This window comes from Mustela putorius, unplaced genomic scaffold (assembly GCF_011764305.1).
Source record: "Mustela putorius furo isolate JIRA1106 unplaced genomic scaffold, ASM1176430v1.1 tig00537248_pilon_pilon_pilon, whole genome shotgun sequence".
In the NCBI taxonomy this organism is placed as follows: Eukaryota; Metazoa; Chordata; class Mammalia; order Carnivora; family Mustelidae; genus Mustela; species Mustela putorius.
In genome coordinates this window covers 5,888,386-5,909,459 of record NW_025422387.1, presented here as the reverse complement: position 1 = coordinate 5,909,459, position 21,074 = coordinate 5,888,386, and the positions used below count along the sequence as shown (strand labels likewise).

The window sequence follows — 21,074 nt, the reverse complement described above, 5'->3', positions numbered from 1 at the left end:
GAAGGCCTGTGGGGGCCTCACTGTACAACTGTCTGACCAGGTCTTTGGAGGCCATGCCCAGAACTGCTTGGCCAGCCCTGAGTCCACAGGCACTGCCTTCTGCGTGGTGACTGCATTCTCCGTTGGCTACAGGCAGTGAGGCCTGACTCAACAAGCACCTTACCGTGGCCTCCGGGGACCATGGCCTTGGCCAGGCCAGCCAGGAATCCCTGGCACTGGGAGGGCCCATTGAGGTAAGCACCTCACTAAGATTTTCTACTTCTCTCTGTCCTGGGGAAGTGGATGGGGAGCCTCTCTGTCCTGGGGCGATGGGGAGAGGGGTGTCCCAGCCACCACTTCCCTTCTTGGGGCACAAAATGGCAGGTTGCTCTTGTCTAGATGCTTCTGAGCTGCTCAGGCTACACCTCTATACAGGGGCAGGGAGTGGGGTTTTTCCAGATGACTGGAAGATGCCAGGTGTTGACAACATAGAACATGTCACTTATTTCACAAATCACACAGTATTACCAGGAACAAGCCAGAAGCCAACAAATTGGTCTCCTTAGCAGCCATTAAAACCGTTGGAAAATAAGAGTACCCTCATGTATTGTTGGTGGGAAAGTAAAATGATAGAGCAGTTGTGGGGAAGACAGTCTGGCGGTTCTTTAAAAGTCCAAACAATTACCACACAGTCCAGCAATTCTGCTTCTGGGTACGTAGCCAGGAGAACTGAAGCAGGATCTTCACCACACACTTGCACACCCTTGTTCATAGCAACAATATTCACAAGAGTGAAAAGGTGGAAATAATCCAAATGTTAAATTGTTGAGTGAATGGAAAAGCAAAAAATGCAGTGTGTGTGTACACACAATGGAATACGATCCAGCCTTAAAAAGGGAAGTCATGTCACATGACAACATGGATGAACTTTGAGGACATGCTACGTAACAGCCAGTCACAAAAGGAGAAATACTGTCTACTTCCACTTACTGATCCCTGGAGAAGCCAAAATTCAGAGACAGAAAGTGGAATGTTGGTTGGGGGTGGGGGACAGGGAGCAGAGATAGGGAATTAAGTGTTTAACAGGGAAAGGTTTCCATTTAGAATGTTCTGGAGATGGACGGTCATGATGGTTGAACAACAGAAATGTATTTAATGCCACCGAACTGAAAAACGGTTAGGATGGTAAATTTTTTTTATATCTACATACGTAGAGAGATTTATATATATATACGCACACACATACACATATATGTGCATACACATTTGTATTATATATACAAACTATATACACATCCATATGTATATGTATAGAACTAAAAACCAATAAAGAAATGGCCTATAATTCTGTCGTCCGGACAGCCCCATTAACACATGTATTTATAATTACATATGTGTTACATTAATGTACACACAATGTTAAAAGTTCAAAGAAAGGTATAAGATTAAAAATCTACTGACTTTCCAAACTACTGAAACCCAGTGTCTCTCTTCAAAATAAGTGTTCTGGTTCTAACTTCAGAAAAATAGTTTTGAACTTTTACTTAATGATCTGTATATGAAAGTTACACTAAAGCAGTCCGGCCGTCACGCGGAGAAGTTCCTGCCCGAGGTTGCCTGCTCTTCCTTTGTGACAGTCCCACAGGATTCCATTCTGTGCGTGGAACAGTCACTATAATCCTTGTGCTGTTGGTGGACACTTGTTTCCGATTTCGTATATAATTATTACAGTCTGCACTGTCATGAACATATTTTGGCATAATCTGAAGACACAGGTCAAGTGCTTTGTAGTGTAATTTCTGGGTCTCAGACTACGTCCATTTAAGGCTTTGATGGGTGCTGTCAGGTCGCCGTCCAATAGCTTGCTTCTTGTATTCTCACTGATAACCAGTGTCAAGTGTTGTTTTTTTTCTTACCAGTTTTAAATGTGATACACATTCCATCATTTTTATTTGCTTGAGCTGCTATTTGAGCGATCATCTGGGCCAGGCCACAAGGCAAGCCCTTTGCTTATGTTATCACCTCTTAACATTTATCCCTGAGCCATAAAGAGAATGTGGACCAAGGAAGGTCCTAAGCTCTGCTGCATTTAAGCCTTGCCAGCCAGACTGTCCAGGGCAACATCATCACAACGCAGCTCTCAGCTCTCGGCTCTCTTTTGTCACTTAAATCTTCCACTGTCTATCTATAAACAACCCTCTGGTGACCTCCTTTGTGCTCACGGCTTTTTCCTTCTTTGGGCAAATTCCCAGGAGGAGGCTCCGAGTGATAGTGCGGAATCTTTTTTGGAATGTTTCAGGGGTCTGGGTGGCTGGTCCTTTCTCTGTTCAGTGAATCTGTAAGCCAGGACTGGCCCTGCAGCCTCCCTTTCTCCTGTTGATGAGGCCTCTTCTGGTGTCCCAGTCTACCCACAGAGTCAGTCCATTTACTGGCTTCAGGTTAGGGGTGAACCAGGAACTCCCTAGTCTCTGAAACTCCCACTTGCTTCCCTCAGTGGAGCTGAGGGCTTGTGGTAGACTCTGGCTATGTCTGCCAAGGCATCTGCCTTTGCTTTCTTGGGCCTTTGGGATTTGGGGCCCCTTCCCCCATAGGACAACCCTTCCTGGATCTAGTTTGGGGAATGTTTTCTAGACTGAGATCAGATCTTGTTTGCTCTTTCTAGGGCTGTGGAAGACTGCTTGATGAGGTTTATGGTGTGGGGGGGGGGTGTTTGCTGGCTACTTGCGTTCTGAGTACCTATGTTCGTCCCATTGAAGGAATCCCACTCTCCCCAGTAGGAGGGCTGAGCCTCTCAAAGGGAGGGCCTCTCCAGCGCTAGGGGGAAGCGTCAGGTCCATGGCCTGTCACTGGCTGTGTGGTCATGGGTAACTCTCAGGCTCCCTCCATGTCCCTTGGGAAGAGAACTCAAGAGAGTCTGGTTCTGTCTCCCTGTTGTTGGATGTGAAGGGGCTTTGTGGCAGGGATGTCAGTGCTCAAGGCTTGCGTAGAACATGTGGGAGTAGATCAGCCTCCCAGGGCTAAACTGGGGATCAGTAACCTACAGGTGACTGGACCCCTTTTGGTGCTGAATCAACAGATTTGCCCAGAGCCCCTCTCGGTGACAGATTTAGTTTTACATGCTCTGTGGCCCAGAGGTCATCTCCAATCTACGACCTCAGCCTACTCGGCCCACTGGCCCAGCTCTCTTATCGGTCCCCTGGGCCCGTGGGGATTTTTGTCCAGGAATTGAGTGGGAGTGGCAGCAAGCAGCCATCTGTCCTGAGAGAGGCCTGTGCCCTCCAGCCTGGGTGGTGCCCAGACAGAAGCCTCATCCTGGACTGGCTGAAACCAGCTCACCCCTCGCATCCCGCAGGCCCACAGCTGCTTCCCACTCCGGTGCTGTTGCTTTGCTGAGCCTGGTGGCATATGACAGGAAGGGACAGAGATGACCCCTGTGTACAGTCCCATCTGGAAAGGTGAGCATATACTCCAGCCAGGCGTGCATTGACCAGAAGACCACTTCCCTCAACTGAGGGGAACCCAGTGGAGGCTACCGTGGAGGTCAGGGCCATGTGGAGACCCCTAAGGAGATCCAGGAGAGCAGCGTCCTGTAGAAAATGCTTCTGCCAATGCATCAGGGCCTACAGCCTGCCAGGGGCCAGGCAAGTATTTTTTTTCTTTTTTAATAAAAACATAAATTTGTGTAGTATGGCATACATACAGAAGTATATGAAAACATGTAGTATTTAAAGAAGCACAGCAGGAACACATGTGCACGCTCCACTCAGGACAAGAAATGGCATGCTTCACGGTCCCGGACGCCCCTTCCTCCCCGCCTGCCCCTGCTGAGACCTGACCACGGGCCTTCCCTCCCTCCTTCCCCTCCACCCACGACCCTTGCCAGAGGCAACAACTATTCTCATTTTTTTTTTTTTTTTGAAGATTTTTTTTATCTAACGTCACAAGTAGGCAGGGGTCGGGGGGTGGGAAGCAGGCTCCCTGCCGGAGCAGAGAGCCCGATGCAGGACTCGATCCCCGGACCCCAGGATCACGACCCGAGCCAAAGGCAGAGGCCTAACCCACTGAGCCACCCAGGCGCCCCCTCAATTTTGTTTTTACACTTCCTTTATTTTCTGACCCTGGAAGGTCGTGTGAACCTTGGGCAAGTGGTGAGCTAATCTTTCTCACCTGTGCAATAAGACTGTTACTCAGTTGTAGTTTTACCATATCCTAAACAACACATTTATTTGAGTTTTACCGTATCTTATCCTAAACAACACATTTATTTGAGTTTTACCGTATCTTATCCTAAACAACACATTTATTTGCTTGTTCCTGAACTTAATGTAAGTGGAGTCAGGTCTGTTTTTCCATGGTATCTTTTGCTTAATGTTATTTTTTCAATTGATCCATGTTAATGCTGTAACTCATTCATGTTTTAATTAATAGACATTTTTCAGATTTTATTTATTTGAGAGAGAGTACGAGTGGGAGTGGGGGCGTAGAGGGAGTGGGAAGGAGAGGACCCCAAGCGGACTCCTTGCCGACTATAGAGCCCCACACGGGGCTTAACCTCACAACCCTGAGATCATGACCTGATCCAAAACCAGGAGTTGGATGCTTAACTGACTGAGCCACCCAAGCCCCTTTCCCATCCCCCAATGCATTATGGACTTAATAACATCCATAGTTTACTTACATGTTCTTAGTTTTTACCTGGTGCCCTTTTTCTGTTTCAGGATCCCATCCGGGATAGTACAACACATGTAGTTATCATTTCTCCTAAGCCTCCTCTTGGCTGTGAAAGTTTCTCAGACTTGTTTTTGATGACCTTGACGATTTGGGGGAGGACTGGTCAGGGATTTTGTAGGACGCCTCATTCATTTTTCATTGCTGTATGATATAATTCCATTGCTATGTAATAATATATAATCATCTAGTGTATAATGTTTGGTTGTAACACCCACACCTTACTAATTCTTCCACTGATGGACATTTCAGTTTCTGATCCTTGTTTCAAACAGTGCTGTTATATATACTTTTGTATGTGTCTTTTTTTTTTTTTTTTTAAGATTTTATTTGTTTATTTGACAGAGACACAGCAGGAGTGGGAACATCAGCAGGGGAAGTGGGAGAGGGAGAAACGGGCTTCCTGCCAAGCAGGGAGCCCGATGCGGGGCTCCATCCCAGGACCCTGGGATCACAACCTGAGATGAAGGCAGATGCTTAATGACTGAGCCACCCAGGTGTCCCTTGTATGTGTCTCATAAGCACACATTTCCATAGGGTTATATATCCAGAGGCGGAATTGGTGGGTACAGGGTATAGACATGTTCAGTTTTACTAGTTACTATCAAACTGTTTTCCAAAGAAGCTGTATACATTTACACGTACAGCTGCAGTCCTTTGGGCCACCTGGGTGGCTCAGTTGGTTAGCTGTCTGCCTTTGGCTCAGGTCATGATCTCTGTGTTCTCACATCGGGCTCCCTGGTCAGTGGGGAGTCTGCTTCTCCCTCTCCTGATCCTCCTACCCCACTTGTTCTTGCCTTCTGTCTCAAATAAATAAAACCTTAAAAAAAAAAACAAAAACTGCTGTTCTTTGTCCCACTTCCTCGCTAGCATTTGATCTTATCCTTAATTTTTTGCAACAGAGTAGGTGTGAGATGATACAATGTTTTTAGTTTATGTTTTTCTGTTTTATGACAAGATTGAACATCGTTTCATATGTCTAGGAACTATTTGTGTTCCCTCTTCTATAAAATCTACCCCCCCACTTTTCTATTGGGTCGTTTATTTTTCTCTTTTTAATTCACAGAAATTCTTTATATATTCTAGATATAATTCAGAACAGGAGTGGCAAAAATTTTCCAGTTTATGGTTTGCGTTTTCATTCTCTTTATAGTATCTTTTGATTAACACAGGTCTTAATTTTAATGTAAATTATAAATCTTTTTCTTTAGTTGTATAGAAATAGAAAATAGTATTTATAGAAAATAGTTTGTATTTTCTTTTTTTTTTAAGATTTATTTATTTATTTTAGAGAGAGAGAAAGAGTGGGGAGGAGCGGAGGGGGAGGGAGAGAGCGAATCTCAAGCAGACTCCATGGTGAGCGTGGAGCCCGAGGCAGGGCTTGATCTCAGCACCCTGAGATCATGACCTGAACTGAAATGAAGAGTCAGGTGCTTAACCAACTGAGCCACCCAGGCACCCTGTAGTTGTTATTTTCTTAGGAAATATGTATCTCGGAGCAAAATCTTTTCTCCCATTCGTGTGTTATAAGATAGGGACCCTTTTTTTTTTTTTTTTAATTTTCTAAAGATTTTTATTAATTTATTTGTCAGAGAGCACAAGCAGGGGGAGCAGCAGGCAGAGGGAGAAGCAGGTTCCCTGCTGAGCCGGGAGCCTGACTTGGGGCTCCACCCCAGGACCCCAGGATCATGACCAGAGCAGAAGGCAGACGCTTAACGAACTGAGCCACCCAGGCAGGTAAGAATGCAAGTTTATTGATTTGCTTTTCATTTATGTTTAAACTTGTATAACCACCAATTATCGCAAAACTGCTTCTCTCACCAACTTATGAAGCCAGCTTTGTCCAAAGTCAGGTGTTCCCAGATAAGCACATCTGTCTGCGCTCCCTTCCGTATGGTCAGTAGTTTTCTGTCCCAGACCTACACTGTGCTGTCTTAATTACTACCACTTTATGAAAATTGTCAGTACTAGGAAAAGCAAGACCCCCTGATGTTACTCTTAGCAGTGCTTTGGGTATGTTTAGCTCTCTGTCGCTCCATAAAATTGTTAGTATCAGGGTCAGATATGTTTAAGTTAGATTCATAATTTTCAAAAGGGCATAGGGTTAAATTTCCTCAGTCTGCCTTTCTTCTCTCAGTTTCCTCCTATAGAAATGACAGTAGTTAAGAGTTTTTTTGTGTAGTTTTCTAGAACTAATCTGAAGCTGCCCAAGTCTATGTGTGCACACCACCCCACTTCTTGCAGCTGCAAGAGTTCATCAGCAGACTTTATTTAAAAAGCACATTCTTGGGGCACCTGGGTGGCTCAGTGGTTTAGGCCTCTGCCTTCGGCTCAGGTCATGATCTCAGGGTCCTGGGATCGAGCCCCACATCGGGCTCTCTGCTCAGCAGGGAGCCTGCTTCCCTCTCTCTCTGCCTGCCTCTCTGCCTACTTGTGATCTCTATCAAATAAATAAAAATCTTTAAAAAAATATAAATAAATAAATAAATAAATAAAAAGCAAATTCTTGGGGCGCCTGGGTGGCTCAGTGGGTTAAGCCTCTGCCTTCGGCTCAGGTCATGATTCCAGGGTCCTGAGATCGAGCCCCACATCAGGCTGTCTGCTCAGCGGGCAGTCTGCTTCCCCCCTCTCCTTCTGCCTGCCTCTCTGCCTACTTGTGATCTCTGTCTGTCAAATAAATAAAATCTTTAAAAAAATAAAAATGCAAATTCTTGGGGGCATCTGGGTGGCTCAGTGGTTAAGCCTCTCCCTTCGGCTCAGGTCATGATCCCAGGATCCTGGGATCGAGGCCTGCATCGGGCTCCCTGCTTAGCAGGAAGCCTGCTTCTCCTTCTCCCACTCCCCCTGCTTGTGTTCCTTCTCTTGCTGTGTCTCTGTCAAATGAATAAATAAAATCTTAAAAAAAAAATAAAAAGCAAATTCTTAATTTTCTTTTTCTTTCTTTTTTTGGATTTTATTTGTTTACTTGACAGAGCAATGGGGTTTGGGGAAGCACAAGCAGGTGGATGGGCAGACGGAGAAGCGGGCTCCCAGCTGAGTTAGGAGCCCAACACGGGCCTGATTCCCAGGACCCTGAGATCGTGACCTGAGCTGAAAGCAGCCACTCAACGACCAAGCCACCCAGGCGCCCTCGGAGTGTTACTCTTAATTATATTTGGGGCTGCCTGTCAGCTTCTATTACCCTTTCCATTTGTTCTTTCATTGTTTCCTTCTGTTGCTTCGTTAGTGTTGCCCGTCTTCTGCTTCCCCGAGGAGTCGTCGCATGCGTGTATCTGTGTGTGTAGCCGGCCGGGGTCTTTGCTGTGCTCCTGGATGGCAGAGGCCCCAGGCCACTTAGAGCAATTCCCTCTGCGCCATCTGGAATGTCCCTGAGTGTGGGTCTGTTGGTGAAGAACTCTCCGTTCTTGTTTGTCTGAAAATACTTTTATTTTACTTTGCTCCTTTAAATACTGTATGTTCTTTTCCAGGTTTAGAATTCTAGGTTGCCAGTAATTTTCAGCCTGTGAAGCTGTCGTGCGGGTTTTCCGGCCTCCGCGGGTCCCTCGAAGCCAGCGGGGTCACTCGTGGAGAGGTAAAGAGAGTGGCTCCCCGCCCGCCCCGCTGCTTTGAAGATTTTCTCTTTGTCTTTGGTTTTCTGCAGTTCACTCTACCCCGTCAACAGCTGGATTTCTTTTCACTTACCCTATTTGGGATTTGTTGAGATTTTCGTGTCTTGGATTACTGTCTTCTATCACTTGTAGGAAATTCTTGGTCATTATCTCTTCAAATAATAACCTCCTCATGCTCTTGACGTCTGAAGCCACGATGAAATACACATTTGACTTTGTCACCTTTCTCAGTTTGTCTACCGGGTACTTTAATCTTTCTTCCGTATTTTCAGTTTTTTTTTTTCTTTCTTTGGTGCATTCTAGTTAACTTCTTAGCTGTCTTCCACTTCATTTGTTACTTTGCGGTGTCCGCTCTGATGCCACATCAGTCCCCCAGTTTTTAATTTTGGTGATTGTTCTTCTCATCTCTACAATCCTATTTGACTTTCCTATTGACTCTGTATGTTCACTTCTTATAATTTCCTGCCTCCTCTTCGGGCACCTGGGTGGCTCAGTGGGGTAAGCCTCTGCCTTCAGCTCAGGTTGTGATCTCGGGGTCCTGGGATCGAGCCCCACATTGGGCTCTCTGCTCAGCGGGGAGCCTGCTTCCCCCCCCCCCATCTCTCTGCCTACCTCTCTGCCTACTTGTGATCTCTGTCAAATAAATAAATAAAATACTAAAAAATTCCTGTCTCCTGCAGATTTTCAGGTAGGTTTATTGTTCTTTATTTTGTAAGGTTTTATTTATTTATTTAAGAGAGAGAATGAATGGTGGGGACGGGCAGAGGGAGGGGGAGATAGAGAGAGAGAGAGAGAGAGAAGCAGACACCCTGCTGAGCAGGAAGCCTGACCTGGGGCTCCATCCCAGGACCTGGAGATATGACCTGAGTTGCAGGCACACGTTCAACGGACTGAGCCACCCGGGTGCCCTGTTTATTTTTCTTTAAACAAAGTAAGCCAGGGGTGTTTTTGATCTAATACTTTTTTTTTTAAAGATTTTATTTATTTGTGAGAGAAAGGATGAGAGGGAAGAAGGAGAAGAGAGGTCAGTAGGAGAAGCAGACTCCCTGCTGAGCAGGGAGCCCGATGTGGGACTCCATCCGGGGACTCCAGGATCATAACCTGAGCCAAAGGCAGTCGCTTAACCAACTGAGCCATGCAGGTCCCCTATATCTAATGCTTCTAATATATGAAGTTTAGACAGACCTGTCATGTTTATTACTGCTGCCTTTCACTCATAGTGCCTTGTTTTCTTGCATACTTAGTTCGCTTTTACTGTAGGCTGCTTTGCAAAACAGTTGTGTAGATCTCCTGACCTAAAATGAAGGTGTTCTCCTCTAGGGAGGATCGACATTTAGTTCTGCCTGGGCCTCAGGTGTACCACCTGCGACTTTAAATTCATGCCTTGAGGCTTCATAGACCATCCCCAGGCTACAGTTTGGGCTGCACAGCCTGGAGAGCCGGTGTTTACACTCCCTCCGGGGTGGGTGTATTTTCCTGCTTCTGGCTCTGCACCATGGCCTAGAGCCTTACAGCCCTTCGAGTTTTGGGGAAGGGAGGGCAGCTTTGTTTGCCTTTATCCTGAGCTGTTAGTCCTTTGGCGTCACAGCTGAATGTCCTAGGAGACTTCTCACTTTTGGTGGACCCTGGATTTGACTTTGCTTGTTCACCCTGTGAACTCCCCAAACCCCCACTCTCGTGTTTTCGCCGCTGAGTGTATTTGGAGAGGGGAAAAGTGACCTTGGAGATTCTGATCTCTCCTTGCTGCTGCTTAGATTTTGGCCTGGAATTTCTGTACTATCTTGTAGTTCTTTGATACTTCTATACAGATTAAAAAATATATATTTATCCCAGCATTTTAAAATAAACTTTTAATTTTAGAATATTTATAGACATAGGGAAAAATGAGCACGTGGCGTGGAAGGGGCCTACATACCCTGGGCCCCGCTTCCCCTAACTTCAGCATTTCATGATGATCTGGTACATTCGTCCCGGTGCTTATGTATTATTATAAACTGGTATTTATGTTATTATTGGCTACAGTTCGTAGTTCGTTCAGGCTTTAGGTTTTGCCTTTCTCCCCGCCAGGATCCCCCAGGGTTCCATTTCACGTGCTGTTCTCACGTGTCCTGAGGCTCTTCTTGGCTGTTAGTTTCTCAGATTTGCCTTTTTCTTGATGACCTCGGCGGCTTTACGGAGTCCCGGCCTGGGTATCTCGCAGGTTTGTCTTCGGGATTTGTCATATGTTTTCTCTTTGATTAGACTGAGATTACGTGTTTTGGGGAGGAAGACCACAGGTAAAATGCCGCTCTCATCACTTCCTGTCAAGGGCACATGCTCTCAAGATGAGCTCACTGGGCTGAGGTAGTGTCTGCAGGGCTCTCCGTGGTGGGTGACTTCCCAGCCACAGGGACGTGCTCTCGGGGAGGCCACTGGGCGCCGCTCACGCTCACAAACGGGAGTCGAGGTTCACCTCCCTGGGGGCCGAGTTACCTACAGAAATTACCTGGATTTTGGGCGCCTGGGTGGCTCAGTGGGTTGAGCCGCTGTCTTCATGGTCTCGGGGTCCTGGGATCGAGTCCCGCATGGGGCTCTCTGCTCAGTGGGAAGCCTGCTTCCCTCTCTCTCTCTGCCTGCCTCTCTGCCCACTTGTGATCTCTGTCAAATAAAAAATAAAATCTTAAAAAAAAAAAAAGAAGAAATTACCTGGATTTTTTCTGCATGGGAGAGTTCTAGTTTCTCCTGTTTAAGTCAGGATAGACTCATGGATATTTTTTCCACACTTTGGATTATAATCCAGTACGCCATGATTTTGTTGCTGAGGTTGTTTTGGTTTCGGCTACCCAAAGCCTTTTCAGTTGGCTCCTCTGTCCCTCCGATATACCCCATCTTTGATCATTGCTTTTTGTTTGTTTTCGTACTGCTGCGCTTCTGGACACCGCAGCGTTCTGCAGGCGCGTGTTGCACATTTCCTGGCTTGGCCCCGGAACCTGCCAGGTCTCTCAGGAGATCTGATTCCTTTCACTGGAGAACGGCAGCGCGCGCGCGCGCGGTCCCGCTGCGGTGTCCTCGTTGCTTGGCCCTCTCAGTTGACGGCGCAAGGAAGCGCATGGACGCCTACACCTGACTAGAAATATTTCATGTTTAAACAAGATTTTATGTATTTGACAGAGAGACAGTGAGAGAGCACAAGCAGGGGGGAGTGGCAGAGGGAGAGGCAGAAGCATGTCCCCTGCCCTGGCATTGCACTGAGCAAGGAGCCCGATGTAGGTCTTGATCCCAGGACCCTGAGATCATGACCGGAGCGGAAGGCCAACGCTTAACTGAGCCATCCAGGCAGGCGCCCTAAGAAATATGTCTACATAAAATCATCTGTAGCAACATTAAATATTAATTTATGCTGGTACCTCCAACTGTTATTTTTTTTTTTAAGATTTTATTTATTTATTTGACAGAGAGAGATCACAAGTAGGCAGAGAGGCAGGCAGAGAGAGAGGAAGGGAAGCAGGCTCCCTGCTGAGCAGAGAGCCCGATGCGGGACTCGATCCCAGGACCCTGAGATCATGACCTGAGCCGAAGGCAGCGGCTTAACCCACTGAGCCACCCAGGCGCCCCTCTCCAACTGTTATTAATTACCATGTGAATCACTCTAGCCTTCTCCCCTTATCTAACCTCCCGCTCCACTCCCACAGTGAGAACACTGGCTTCCAACACCCGCCATCTGTATCACAGTATTATCAGTTCCTCTCAGTAACCATCATTCCTGGAAACTGTTAACTTCCTCCTGTTTTTAAGAAATGAACGATAGTGGGGTGCCTGGGTGGCTCGGTGGGTTAAGCCTCTGCCTTCAGCTCAGATCATGATCTCAGGGTCCTGGGATTGAGCCCCACATCAGGCTCTCTGCTCAGTGGGGAGCCTGCTTCCCCTCTCTGCCTACTTGAGATCTCTGTCAAATAAAAAAAATAAAATCTTTCAAAAATGAACGATAGAATAGCATGTAAGCTGTTCTGCACTTGAATTATTTCACTGGCAGACATCACCGATTGGCGGTCATTCCTTGCTGGTCTGCACATATCTACCTCATGTTTTGAAGACTGCGTAATATTCCCTGGCATCAATGTTCTTAGTTTATTCAACACCTTGCCTTGCCTCTTGATGGGCATCTGGACTATTTCCGATTTTTTACTACATAATCCTACAGCAGGATTTTGTTGCTTTTGTGAACATGTGGGAGGATTTCACTCAAGTGAAGTGCTTGACCAAGGGGCGTGGATGTTTAAAAACCTACATGACGTGTCAAGTTGCTCTCCAAAGGCTGGGCCAGTTGCTCTGCTGCCCATCAGCACGAATACGGTTTTTCTGACGCCAGCCGCAAGGCAGAGCTCAGCATCCGTCAACCCAGTCTGACTTCTGCCAATCACGTGAAGGGGGAATTCACTCTTTGTCACAGGCACAGATCTATTTTCCTAACTCAGTTAGTATTGTTCCAAATTTTAACCTTTATACGTAATCAATTTATCCCCTTTTCTTCTGGGATTTTGTGTCCTGTTTGGAAAAGCTGGTCATCTTCCATGTTCTCTCCTACTACTTTTGTGGTGTTCTGTTCTTTTCTTTTTCTTTTTTTTTTTTTTTTAAGATTTTATTTATTTATTACAGAGAGAGACACTGTGAGAAAGGAACATAAGCAGGGGGAGTGGAAGAGGGAGAAGCAGGCTTCCCAGGGAGCAGGAGCCCGATGGGGGGCTCGATCCCAAGACCCTGGGATCATGACCTGAGCCAAAGGCAGAGGCTTAACGACTGAGCCACCCAGGCGCCCCTATGGTTTTCTTAAAAAAGAAAAAAAAGAAAAAAAAAAAAAAAAAAACCCAGACATGCAAACAGGCATAATGAACACCCACATATGTAACACTTAAGTGTTCCGGGTTTTTTGCAGATTTTGGACTTTGTGTATACCGCACTTGGTTTCCACGGTGCCCGGAGATTTCTGTTGATCTCTGCAGTCCCAGTTCCCTCATTGTCATCGCTGGGGAGTCATCTGAACCTGTCTCAGAGGCCACGTACTTGTTGCCCTGCTGTTGGTCCCTTCGGTTTGTTCCGATGCTTTGATAAACGTGCCGGCGGGACTCCTCCAGCACCGGTGAGGGCTTCTCGCAGATGGGCAGGAGCGGGCCCGCCGGGCGGTGCGGGGAGCTCCGTGCTTGTGCGCGGTGTAGCGGAGACGGCGGTTCCCTGCCTCCTTGGTGGCACAGGGCCCATTGGTCAGCTGATGGGCACCACCGCCGTCTCACTGGGATTTGGCCTGTGGGGCTGTACGTCTCTTATTTATAAGCCATTCTCGTTTTCTTTTGCCTGGGGCATTTAGCCATTTTCCTTTTGGCGGCTTTGTTTCATTTTTCAAATTTTTTGATTCATTTACAACTGACTGGGCAGAAGGGGGATTCAGCTGTTTTCTCAAGATGACCAACAACTGAGCAAATGCCCCAGCTCCGACCTACTGAGCTGAACTACCAGCTTCCTCACACTCTCACACACCAGCTTTTCTCCTATTTGACTAAAATGTGCGCCGGTATCTTCATTTATCATTAATATATGAATTTCGTATCACCACGATGTCCGTTCCCTCCGAATTATTAAACTTCCCTAAGAACAGGATCTTACCACGGACCTAGGGAGACTCTCGGGGCTTTCTGTTCTCTTGCAGGCGGCGCCCCGCCGGCCGCCTGGGCGCAGAGACGGCCGGAGTGTCGAGTAGCGGGCACAAGGGCGAGCGGCATTCGGGCCGCGTCAGGACTGCTCGTTCCGTTTTCAGTAGGTCATGAAACGGGAATTATGGAAACGGACTTTTTCCTTCCGTCAAGAATGGATGTTAGTTTATCAAATTTTTATCAACTATTTCTTCCTTCTCTGTGGTTGCTAGGATTTGTGCCTTTTATTAGGTTTATCCTTGCCTATCCTTGCCTCACTGCCTTTTTTTTTTTTTTTAATGATAAAAGAATCATTGTAGGTTATTTGGAAAGTAGAGAAATGCCCCAGCTCAAACCCATGCCTGCTAGAGCGGCACGAAATGACCCTCAAGCGGACGAATCCGCTGCTGCAGCCGCAGTGCGGGATTTTACCTTTTCCATCTGAACAGCATGCGAAGCCTCTCTCCCCTGGCACCATCTCCAAGATGCTGACAACTTTTCAAAACATCTCTCTGCAAACCCAATGACAAGACATGCCGTTTGCCCCACACCTGAGCTGTGTGACATACGAGCACATCTCCTTCCCGGAAAGTCAAGTCTGAGACCTCCCCCCACCGGAAGGTAAAAACCCTTTGGGGTGCGGGGCTGGAGGCCCTCAATGCCCCTCACCCCCTCCTCCCGCCGGAGAACAGTCAGCACCACACCGTGAACTTATCATAGAATAGATTTATTTACCCGAAACCATGTCTGTGCAATGCTTGTTACCAGCACAGAAACAGACAATTGATCTCTATTTACAGTCTAAAGTCAAACATGCTTTGTGATAAATTGACGGTTAGCATTTTATTAAGATAAATGCATCACAAGAGTCGTATTGCACCAACATCTGTCTACGGTTTCTGATTTCATTAAATAAGTTACATTTAATACAGTGCAAAATAGCTGTTTGCACACTCAAAAAAAAGTAACAAGTTATGAACTAGAGGCCTACATTCTAACCTTTCAACACCTGTAGTGTTTTCAATAGATTTATAAATAAGCAAACTGTACAGGGCCAATTAAAAAGTAGCAGGTTTAAATGACACCACAGAGAAATCTGGCTACTTACAACTGAAGGCATGCATTACAACTGAGTATTGTACATTTATATAAACTATGACATTTTGCACAGAGAAACATGGAGACTTGGCTGATGGCTTCTGAGTTCTCAGATAAGGTTTCAGAACCTCATTCTTCTTGCAGCAAAGAAACCAAAGTTCTCTGGAGAGGCTTTCTGATTCATTAAGCTAAATTGTACATTTGTAATTACTATTTTGATTTAAAAGCTAAACCCCGTTGGTAATACGTTTCCTCCACATAACACACAATGAGTTGGGGACTTTTTCTACTTTTCTTTTTCCCCCAACATCAATCATGCAGAGGGCTGGTAGATGTGTTGCTAAAAACGCACATGCACGCAACCGAACACCCTTATATTTCTGCAAAATGGTTTAGGAAGCGGTTACTCCAGTATTGCTGAAAAGGAAAGAGAGAGGAAATCAGCTTTATGATATATGGGAAAGAAATGTTAGAATAACTATTTAAGATTAATAGTGACAAGGAATAGCGAGAAGGAGTATTCAGTTTGACCTTTTAAGATTTCAAGACCAGCATTTCTGATGAACTGTCTGTCCCTGAGGCGCTGCCTACGTAGGGTAGCAGCCAGAAGCACTGGCTTGGCAACCCGGAGCCCTGTCGTCCAGCTAAAGAGCAAAGGCCACCCTGGCTCACAGAAGAACCCCAGCAGGCAGACATGGAATCGCTTCAGATGTGACGCAAGGGAGATGGGCAAGAGGAGGGTAGGTTCTGGGTTAGCAGTGCACACGGCAAGGAAGGTGAAGCAGAGGTGAGCAGCGTGGCAGAGTGCGAAGCCTCTGGCTCCTCCCGTTCCCTACCCTTCCTCCCAGGGGGCTGGTCCTGCCTGCTTCTAGAAGGGGAGCCGCGCTCCTTACCCCCTCTCTGAAGAAGGAAGGGGATTACCGTGGTTACGTTAAAAAGGCAACAGACGATGTGGCGGCCTTAGCTCAGGGCACTGCGCACTGCTCCGGCGGCGGGCAGGCGCTGTACAGACCTTGAGCTAACGCCTGTAGTCGCCTACCCCTGAGGTCTGCCACCGCAAGGACATTCAGGGGGCTGAGACCCAGTCAGGGTTGATGTAGCAGCCGCTTGTCGGGGAGGCTGGCACCGGCCCTGCCTGTCTGGGAGCTCGTGCAGCTCACTCTGCGCCCTGTGCCCCCTGCTCTGTGCAGACGAAGAATGAGCTGCTGGAGTGGGACCCCCGCTGGGGACGTGAGATCGCCACCTTCCCGGCCGAGCCCTATCAAAGAAGCCGTGCGAGGCCTACCTTTCTCTCGAGAACACGGACAAGTTTTGGTGAGTCTGAAAACATTACCCTGACTAGTCCTGATGGCGGCAAAAGCAGAGGCCACCTGTGCTTTCCCGCCAGGGCTGGGTGAGGCTGGGTCTGGGCACCTGCCCCGCACTGCGGGAGGCCCGAGGCCAGGGATGTGCCCGCAACAGCTCTGTGGCTGAGGAGGGGGCTCCCGTGCGCGTGTTTCTCAGCAGCAGAGCCTGACACAGGGCTGACAAGGGGACGCTCCCAGCAGCCTGGGCTGACGCAGGGCTGACAAGGGGACGCTCCCAGCAGCCTGGGCTGAGCCAAGTGGGTGCCTGAACCACCCCCATGGGCTGGACAGGCCTGAAGCCGAGAAACCACAAGGCCAGAGCCGGCCCAGGGTCATCTGGGGCCGCGTGTGTCTCTCACGGCAGCAAACCACATTGCACTTCTGCAAATGCCACTGTATCGAGGAACCAGAGCCGGGAAAGCTGTCCGGTAAGTCTGGCTTCCCGGACGAGCACACCAGCAAGCTCAGACATCCCGTCTCGGTTTGCAGCCACAGTGCGCTCCTTGCACTTGATCACTCAACTGCTTTTTATGCCCAAATCGGCAAAACCCACCCTCCTTCCTCCTCTGTATTCTCCGCCAAACCAACCAACCGCCCTTCCTCAGAGACCTCCGCGAGCCAGGCCGGGACTGCCAGCCCCTTCTACTCAGACCCGGGAAGCCGGCGGCACCTTGCTTAATATCCATGAACTGTCCCCCGAACACTGAGCCCTTATATCGCATCTCGCAGCTGGCCCCAGAACTTTCGTAAGAACAGGCCAGGGCTCACAGGGAAGGAGCTGCTGCCTAGGCCTCCCTCACCCTGGCTCGCGACTAGGCTGGCTGCGAGCAGAGCCAGGCCCTCCCGACGAGTCTCTCTCCCACCAGACGCTCCTCAGCATCTGGCCGAGCCGCCGTCCCAAGGCCGTGCACGGAGCCCACAGCTGTCACACCCCGGGTCCGCTAGCCCGCCCCGCGTGCGCACAGGTAACCCTGCACCACACTCTTGCTGCTCTCGGAGACAGTCACAGAGCACAGCAGTACACGACACAAGGGACGTTTTCGTTAAGTGTCACAGCTAGCTCACTCAGTGGCAGTCACCTTTAGGCTAAAGCATCAGGGGTCCAGGGAATACTCACGTTAGTTGATGGATGTTGGAAGGCATTGGAGGAAAACACCATAGTTAGGACAGTTAATGACTTACACACGGCTGGTAAGACTGATCTCAAACATGCGCAACGTATCATAGTAACCATGGTGTTGGTTAGTGCCACATTCAAATAAAAATAGTTCTATACAATATGTTCATTTGGTCATGTGCTATTTACAGATTTTTACAAAAACACATACACACACACACACACACACACACACACACTCCCCCTTATGTTCTCTACACCAGGCTAGAACAGGCCAGCAGAAACTTGCAAAAAAGTATCATGGGTGACAACAGGTGTCTATGTGTTCATTCCTACAGCTACCTATGCAGCAGAACACGATCCTCCTTCCCCTCGGGCACAATAAAACTCAAGTTCTGAGCTAAGAACTTAAGAGAAAATTGGACACAATTTGTTATAGTTCAAGCTAAGCCACTTAAAAGTTAAAAACAAGACAGTTATTTTTCTGTCCATTTAAAATGTTTTATTTTCCTTTTTAAACTAGATTGTGAAGTGCCACTGAAATAGGCAATGTTGGCAAAACAATGTCTGTTACAATAAAATACATTAGACATTTAAATAAATAACCTTAAAAACTACGTGGGGGGACACGAACCCAGTCGATTGAATCTGGAACAATGTTTTCTGCACAAGCGAGAACAGGCATACCTCTTGTTAAGACTGATGTAAACAGAACCATCGGAACCTACAGGAGAAGCAGCCGAGCGGGGCCAGGAGTGGGGGTGGGAGTGACCGGGGGCCGGGGGAGTGAGGGAAGTGGCAAACCAAAAAATACTGACTGAGGTAGCAGTACTCTGCTCAGTGCAGAAAAATTGGCTTATGAATAAAAATTAGACTGTGATCTCAGATTAAATCCAGATGATCATGCAAAAGACACAATACATGCTATTTAGTTTTAGAAAAAGAAAAAAAAAAACCCACACACATTCATTTCCTAAAATCTGCTGCCAATTAATTTGCTGACAATGTCTGCTGGCTCAACTATTTTTTTTATACAAGGATGAGTATTAAACAGAACACTGTACATGCTTTTTCATCTACAAAAAAATATTTGCATAAAATAGTGTTAGTTCTCTGTACATGTCAATGGACACTTTAATTATGTGTATAAAAAAGGAAAATCTTGCCCCACTGGAGTCAGAAAAGCAAAACAAAATCTAGAGTATGAAATCTCCTTCACCAGCCAATATGTTCATGTGAAAATTCAGCAGAAATAGACAGTTGCTTTAAACAATAAAAAAATTAATTGATTAAGTTAAACATCTTCTTTATGTAAAACTGTCAGTCAAGACCAGAACATATCACTAAAGTTAGTGTCTGTGCTATAGACCCAGACCACCAGGGGCATTATGAGCAGCACAAACGGCCATGAAATCCCATCGGTGCATGCCGAGAGCGAGCAGGACTTGGTGGCAGGCTGCACACACTCTTTACCAGGTTCCAGGTAGTTGCGGGCCACAAACTTGAGCGTCTCGTCCATCAGAATCACAGGCAAGGAGATTTTCAGCACCATCAGCCACTGGGTCAGATTCAGCGGTGTGATCTGGAAAATAAGCTGAGACACAAAAAAGCTCTGTCAAGCTCCCAGACCTCGCAGGACAGGCAGCGAGGCCCCAGCCTCGGTCCTGGTCCCACCAGCGCTTACTGGCAAAGGTTCCACGTAGAGGATGAGGAAGTGGAGCGACATGGACAGGCAGATGGAGCCCACGAGCCAGATGTTCTCCCAGGGGGGCATCCTCAGCAGGGACTGGTTTTCGGACAAGCTGCAGAACAACAAGACGTACGTGAAATATGCCCGCCTAAAAGGCAAGGGCTCTATTCATGAGTGACCAAGACCGTCCCGAACCATGCTTCAGTAAGGCAGGGCGAACACGGCATTGCCCACTGACCTAATTCTACTTAGTGAAGTTTCTACTGTGGCAAAATTAAAGGAAGAATGTTCAGATGTAGGACAAACTTCCAATTTTAAATCTAGGTTTTGGCACAGCGGACTCCGTTTCAATGGACTCAAAGCTGCTCTCAATTGCCCTTGACACTGACACCGTTTCAAAATTCCCATTTTTGCCACTGGCTTTTAACTGGAGGATACCACTTGTCTCGCTGCTCCAGGGCAAGAGTGCCTTCCCTGTGGGCACCGGCATACAGGGGCGCCGAAGGCCCTATTTTTGGCCCCCGCTGTCTCAGAAGGAGCGTGTGGTTAAGCACTCCCACTACTTCCCGGAGGTGATGACGACTCAAGTTTTTAAAACCGGTGCTGCCTGTTCTTTCTTTCTGGGAGGGAGGAGCTTTCCTGCAAATCCTCCAGCAACTGCGACACCCAGTTCCCCGGTGCCCTGGCTGGTGGAGCTCCTGCCCCAGCCTGTCGAGGTTTCACTGACCTGTTGAGGGCGTTACACATCTCTATGGTTACTAGAACAGACAGCGCCATTGTCATCGGGTATGGGGACTCAAAGATTGCACAATCCACTCCTTCAAAGTCCGGGTTGTCATCTTTACACTGTAGGAAGTGGCTCTGCAACAAATGCCCAATCAAGTTTGTCATCAGTCAAGTACATTTCATTTCCAAGGCCCTTGTCCCCGTTCCACAGGAAGCCCAGGACACGGACCCACTCAAGCTCTCACCCCATCTCCCAGAGAAGCCTTGGGTCCTTCAGGATCATCTTAGATGCCACTGCTAATTATCTGAGGGTTAAGCTTATTTGGTAGGCACCCAAACCACAAAATGCTCAAGGACAGCCTTGTAACGCTTTGCCCCTAGGAAGAGGAGAAAAGGCAGACACATACCAGCTGGTAGAAGGACACCCTGGGCCCTCCGTCGGCAGCAATGAACCACCACGCGGCGGCACCCACGGTAGCTGCGCCAACGTAACCTGGGAAGAGACACAGGCGGCACCTGCAGCCCCCGCTCTCACTGCAGGTCCTGCCTCATGGGCCAGTGCCCAGCAGGGGGACACAGGGTATGATGATGGCGCAGGAGAGCCTGTGCAGCCACTAGCAACGGCTCACTCCCAGAAGCCAAAGCACCGAGACAGAGGGTTTCTGCAAGGAGAGGGGTGTGCGCGGTATGAAAAACTAAGCAACTTTTCCAGAGTCTGTGAGGAAGAGGACCTACGGGAATTGGCTGGATCTTACGCTAGCCAAGACCCTCTCAAACTGGCGGCTGACGTTTCCGGCATTAGGTACGCGCCTCCAGAGCGCCTCGCTGTGCTGCAGCGCCAGGTCACACCGCCCAGGACTCGGAGGAAAGCCGATGCTCCCAGTTACCCACTGACCTGCTCCATCAAAGGCCTGGCAGAACCGTTTCGTGGAAATACCACCAAAGCAGTTAGTGCAGAATGCAAGCAACATGGCAAAACCCAAGGCAGATTCTGGGATCACCTCCCTACCCCCCTGACACCCCCAACCAAGTGGTTCTGAATGGAGCAAGTTTATGACAAAGCAACGGGGTAGTCAACACAGGGACACCACGGAGATGGTCCCGGTGCGGCAGCGTCTA

The 21,074-nt window shown here is 47.9% G+C and overlaps 1 protein-coding gene and 1 long non-coding RNA gene across 5 annotated transcripts in view; one reads left to right on the top strand and one right to left on the bottom strand.

Moving 5' to 3' along the window:
* Positions 1 to 6,392: 6,392 nt before the first annotated feature.
* On the top strand, positions 6,393 to 17,700 carry LOC106005847. Of its 3 annotated transcripts, none has more exons than XR_001179536.2 (3): positions 6,393 to 6,444; positions 8,175 to 8,278; positions 13,228 to 17,700. It is a non-coding gene; the product is annotated as an uncharacterized LOC106005847 (long non-coding RNA). The 3 variants fall into 3 exon arrangements; XR_006604776.1 differs by lacking the exon at positions 6,393 to 6,444 and having other exon boundaries at positions 7,654 to 8,278; positions 13,228 to 14,159; positions 14,288 to 17,700; XR_001179535.2 differs by lacking the exon at positions 6,393 to 6,444 and having other exon boundaries at positions 7,654 to 8,278.
* Positions 14,690 to 21,074, bottom strand: part of ATP2A2 (ATPase sarcoplasmic/endoplasmic reticulum Ca2+ transporting 2) — a 60,065-nt gene continuing 53,680 nt past the window's right edge. Inside the window, exons 17-21 of one of the 2 annotated variants that reach the window (XR_001179533.2) lie at positions 20,363 to 20,448; positions 19,957 to 20,090; positions 19,224 to 19,341; positions 17,540 to 19,133; positions 14,690 to 15,493 (exon numbers count right to left, since the gene is read on the bottom strand). Coding sequence is in view for 1 of the 2 variants with exons in the window: in XM_004753221.3 (XP_004753278.1) it covers positions 15,480 to 15,493; positions 19,013 to 19,133; positions 19,224 to 19,341; positions 19,957 to 20,090; positions 20,363 to 20,448 (473 nt within the window). In the remaining variant the exon portion in view is untranslated. The remainder of the gene's footprint in view (positions 15,494 to 17,539; positions 19,134 to 19,223; positions 19,342 to 19,956; positions 20,091 to 20,362; positions 20,449 to 21,074) is intronic. The other variant, XM_004753221.3, reaches the window with a different exon arrangement.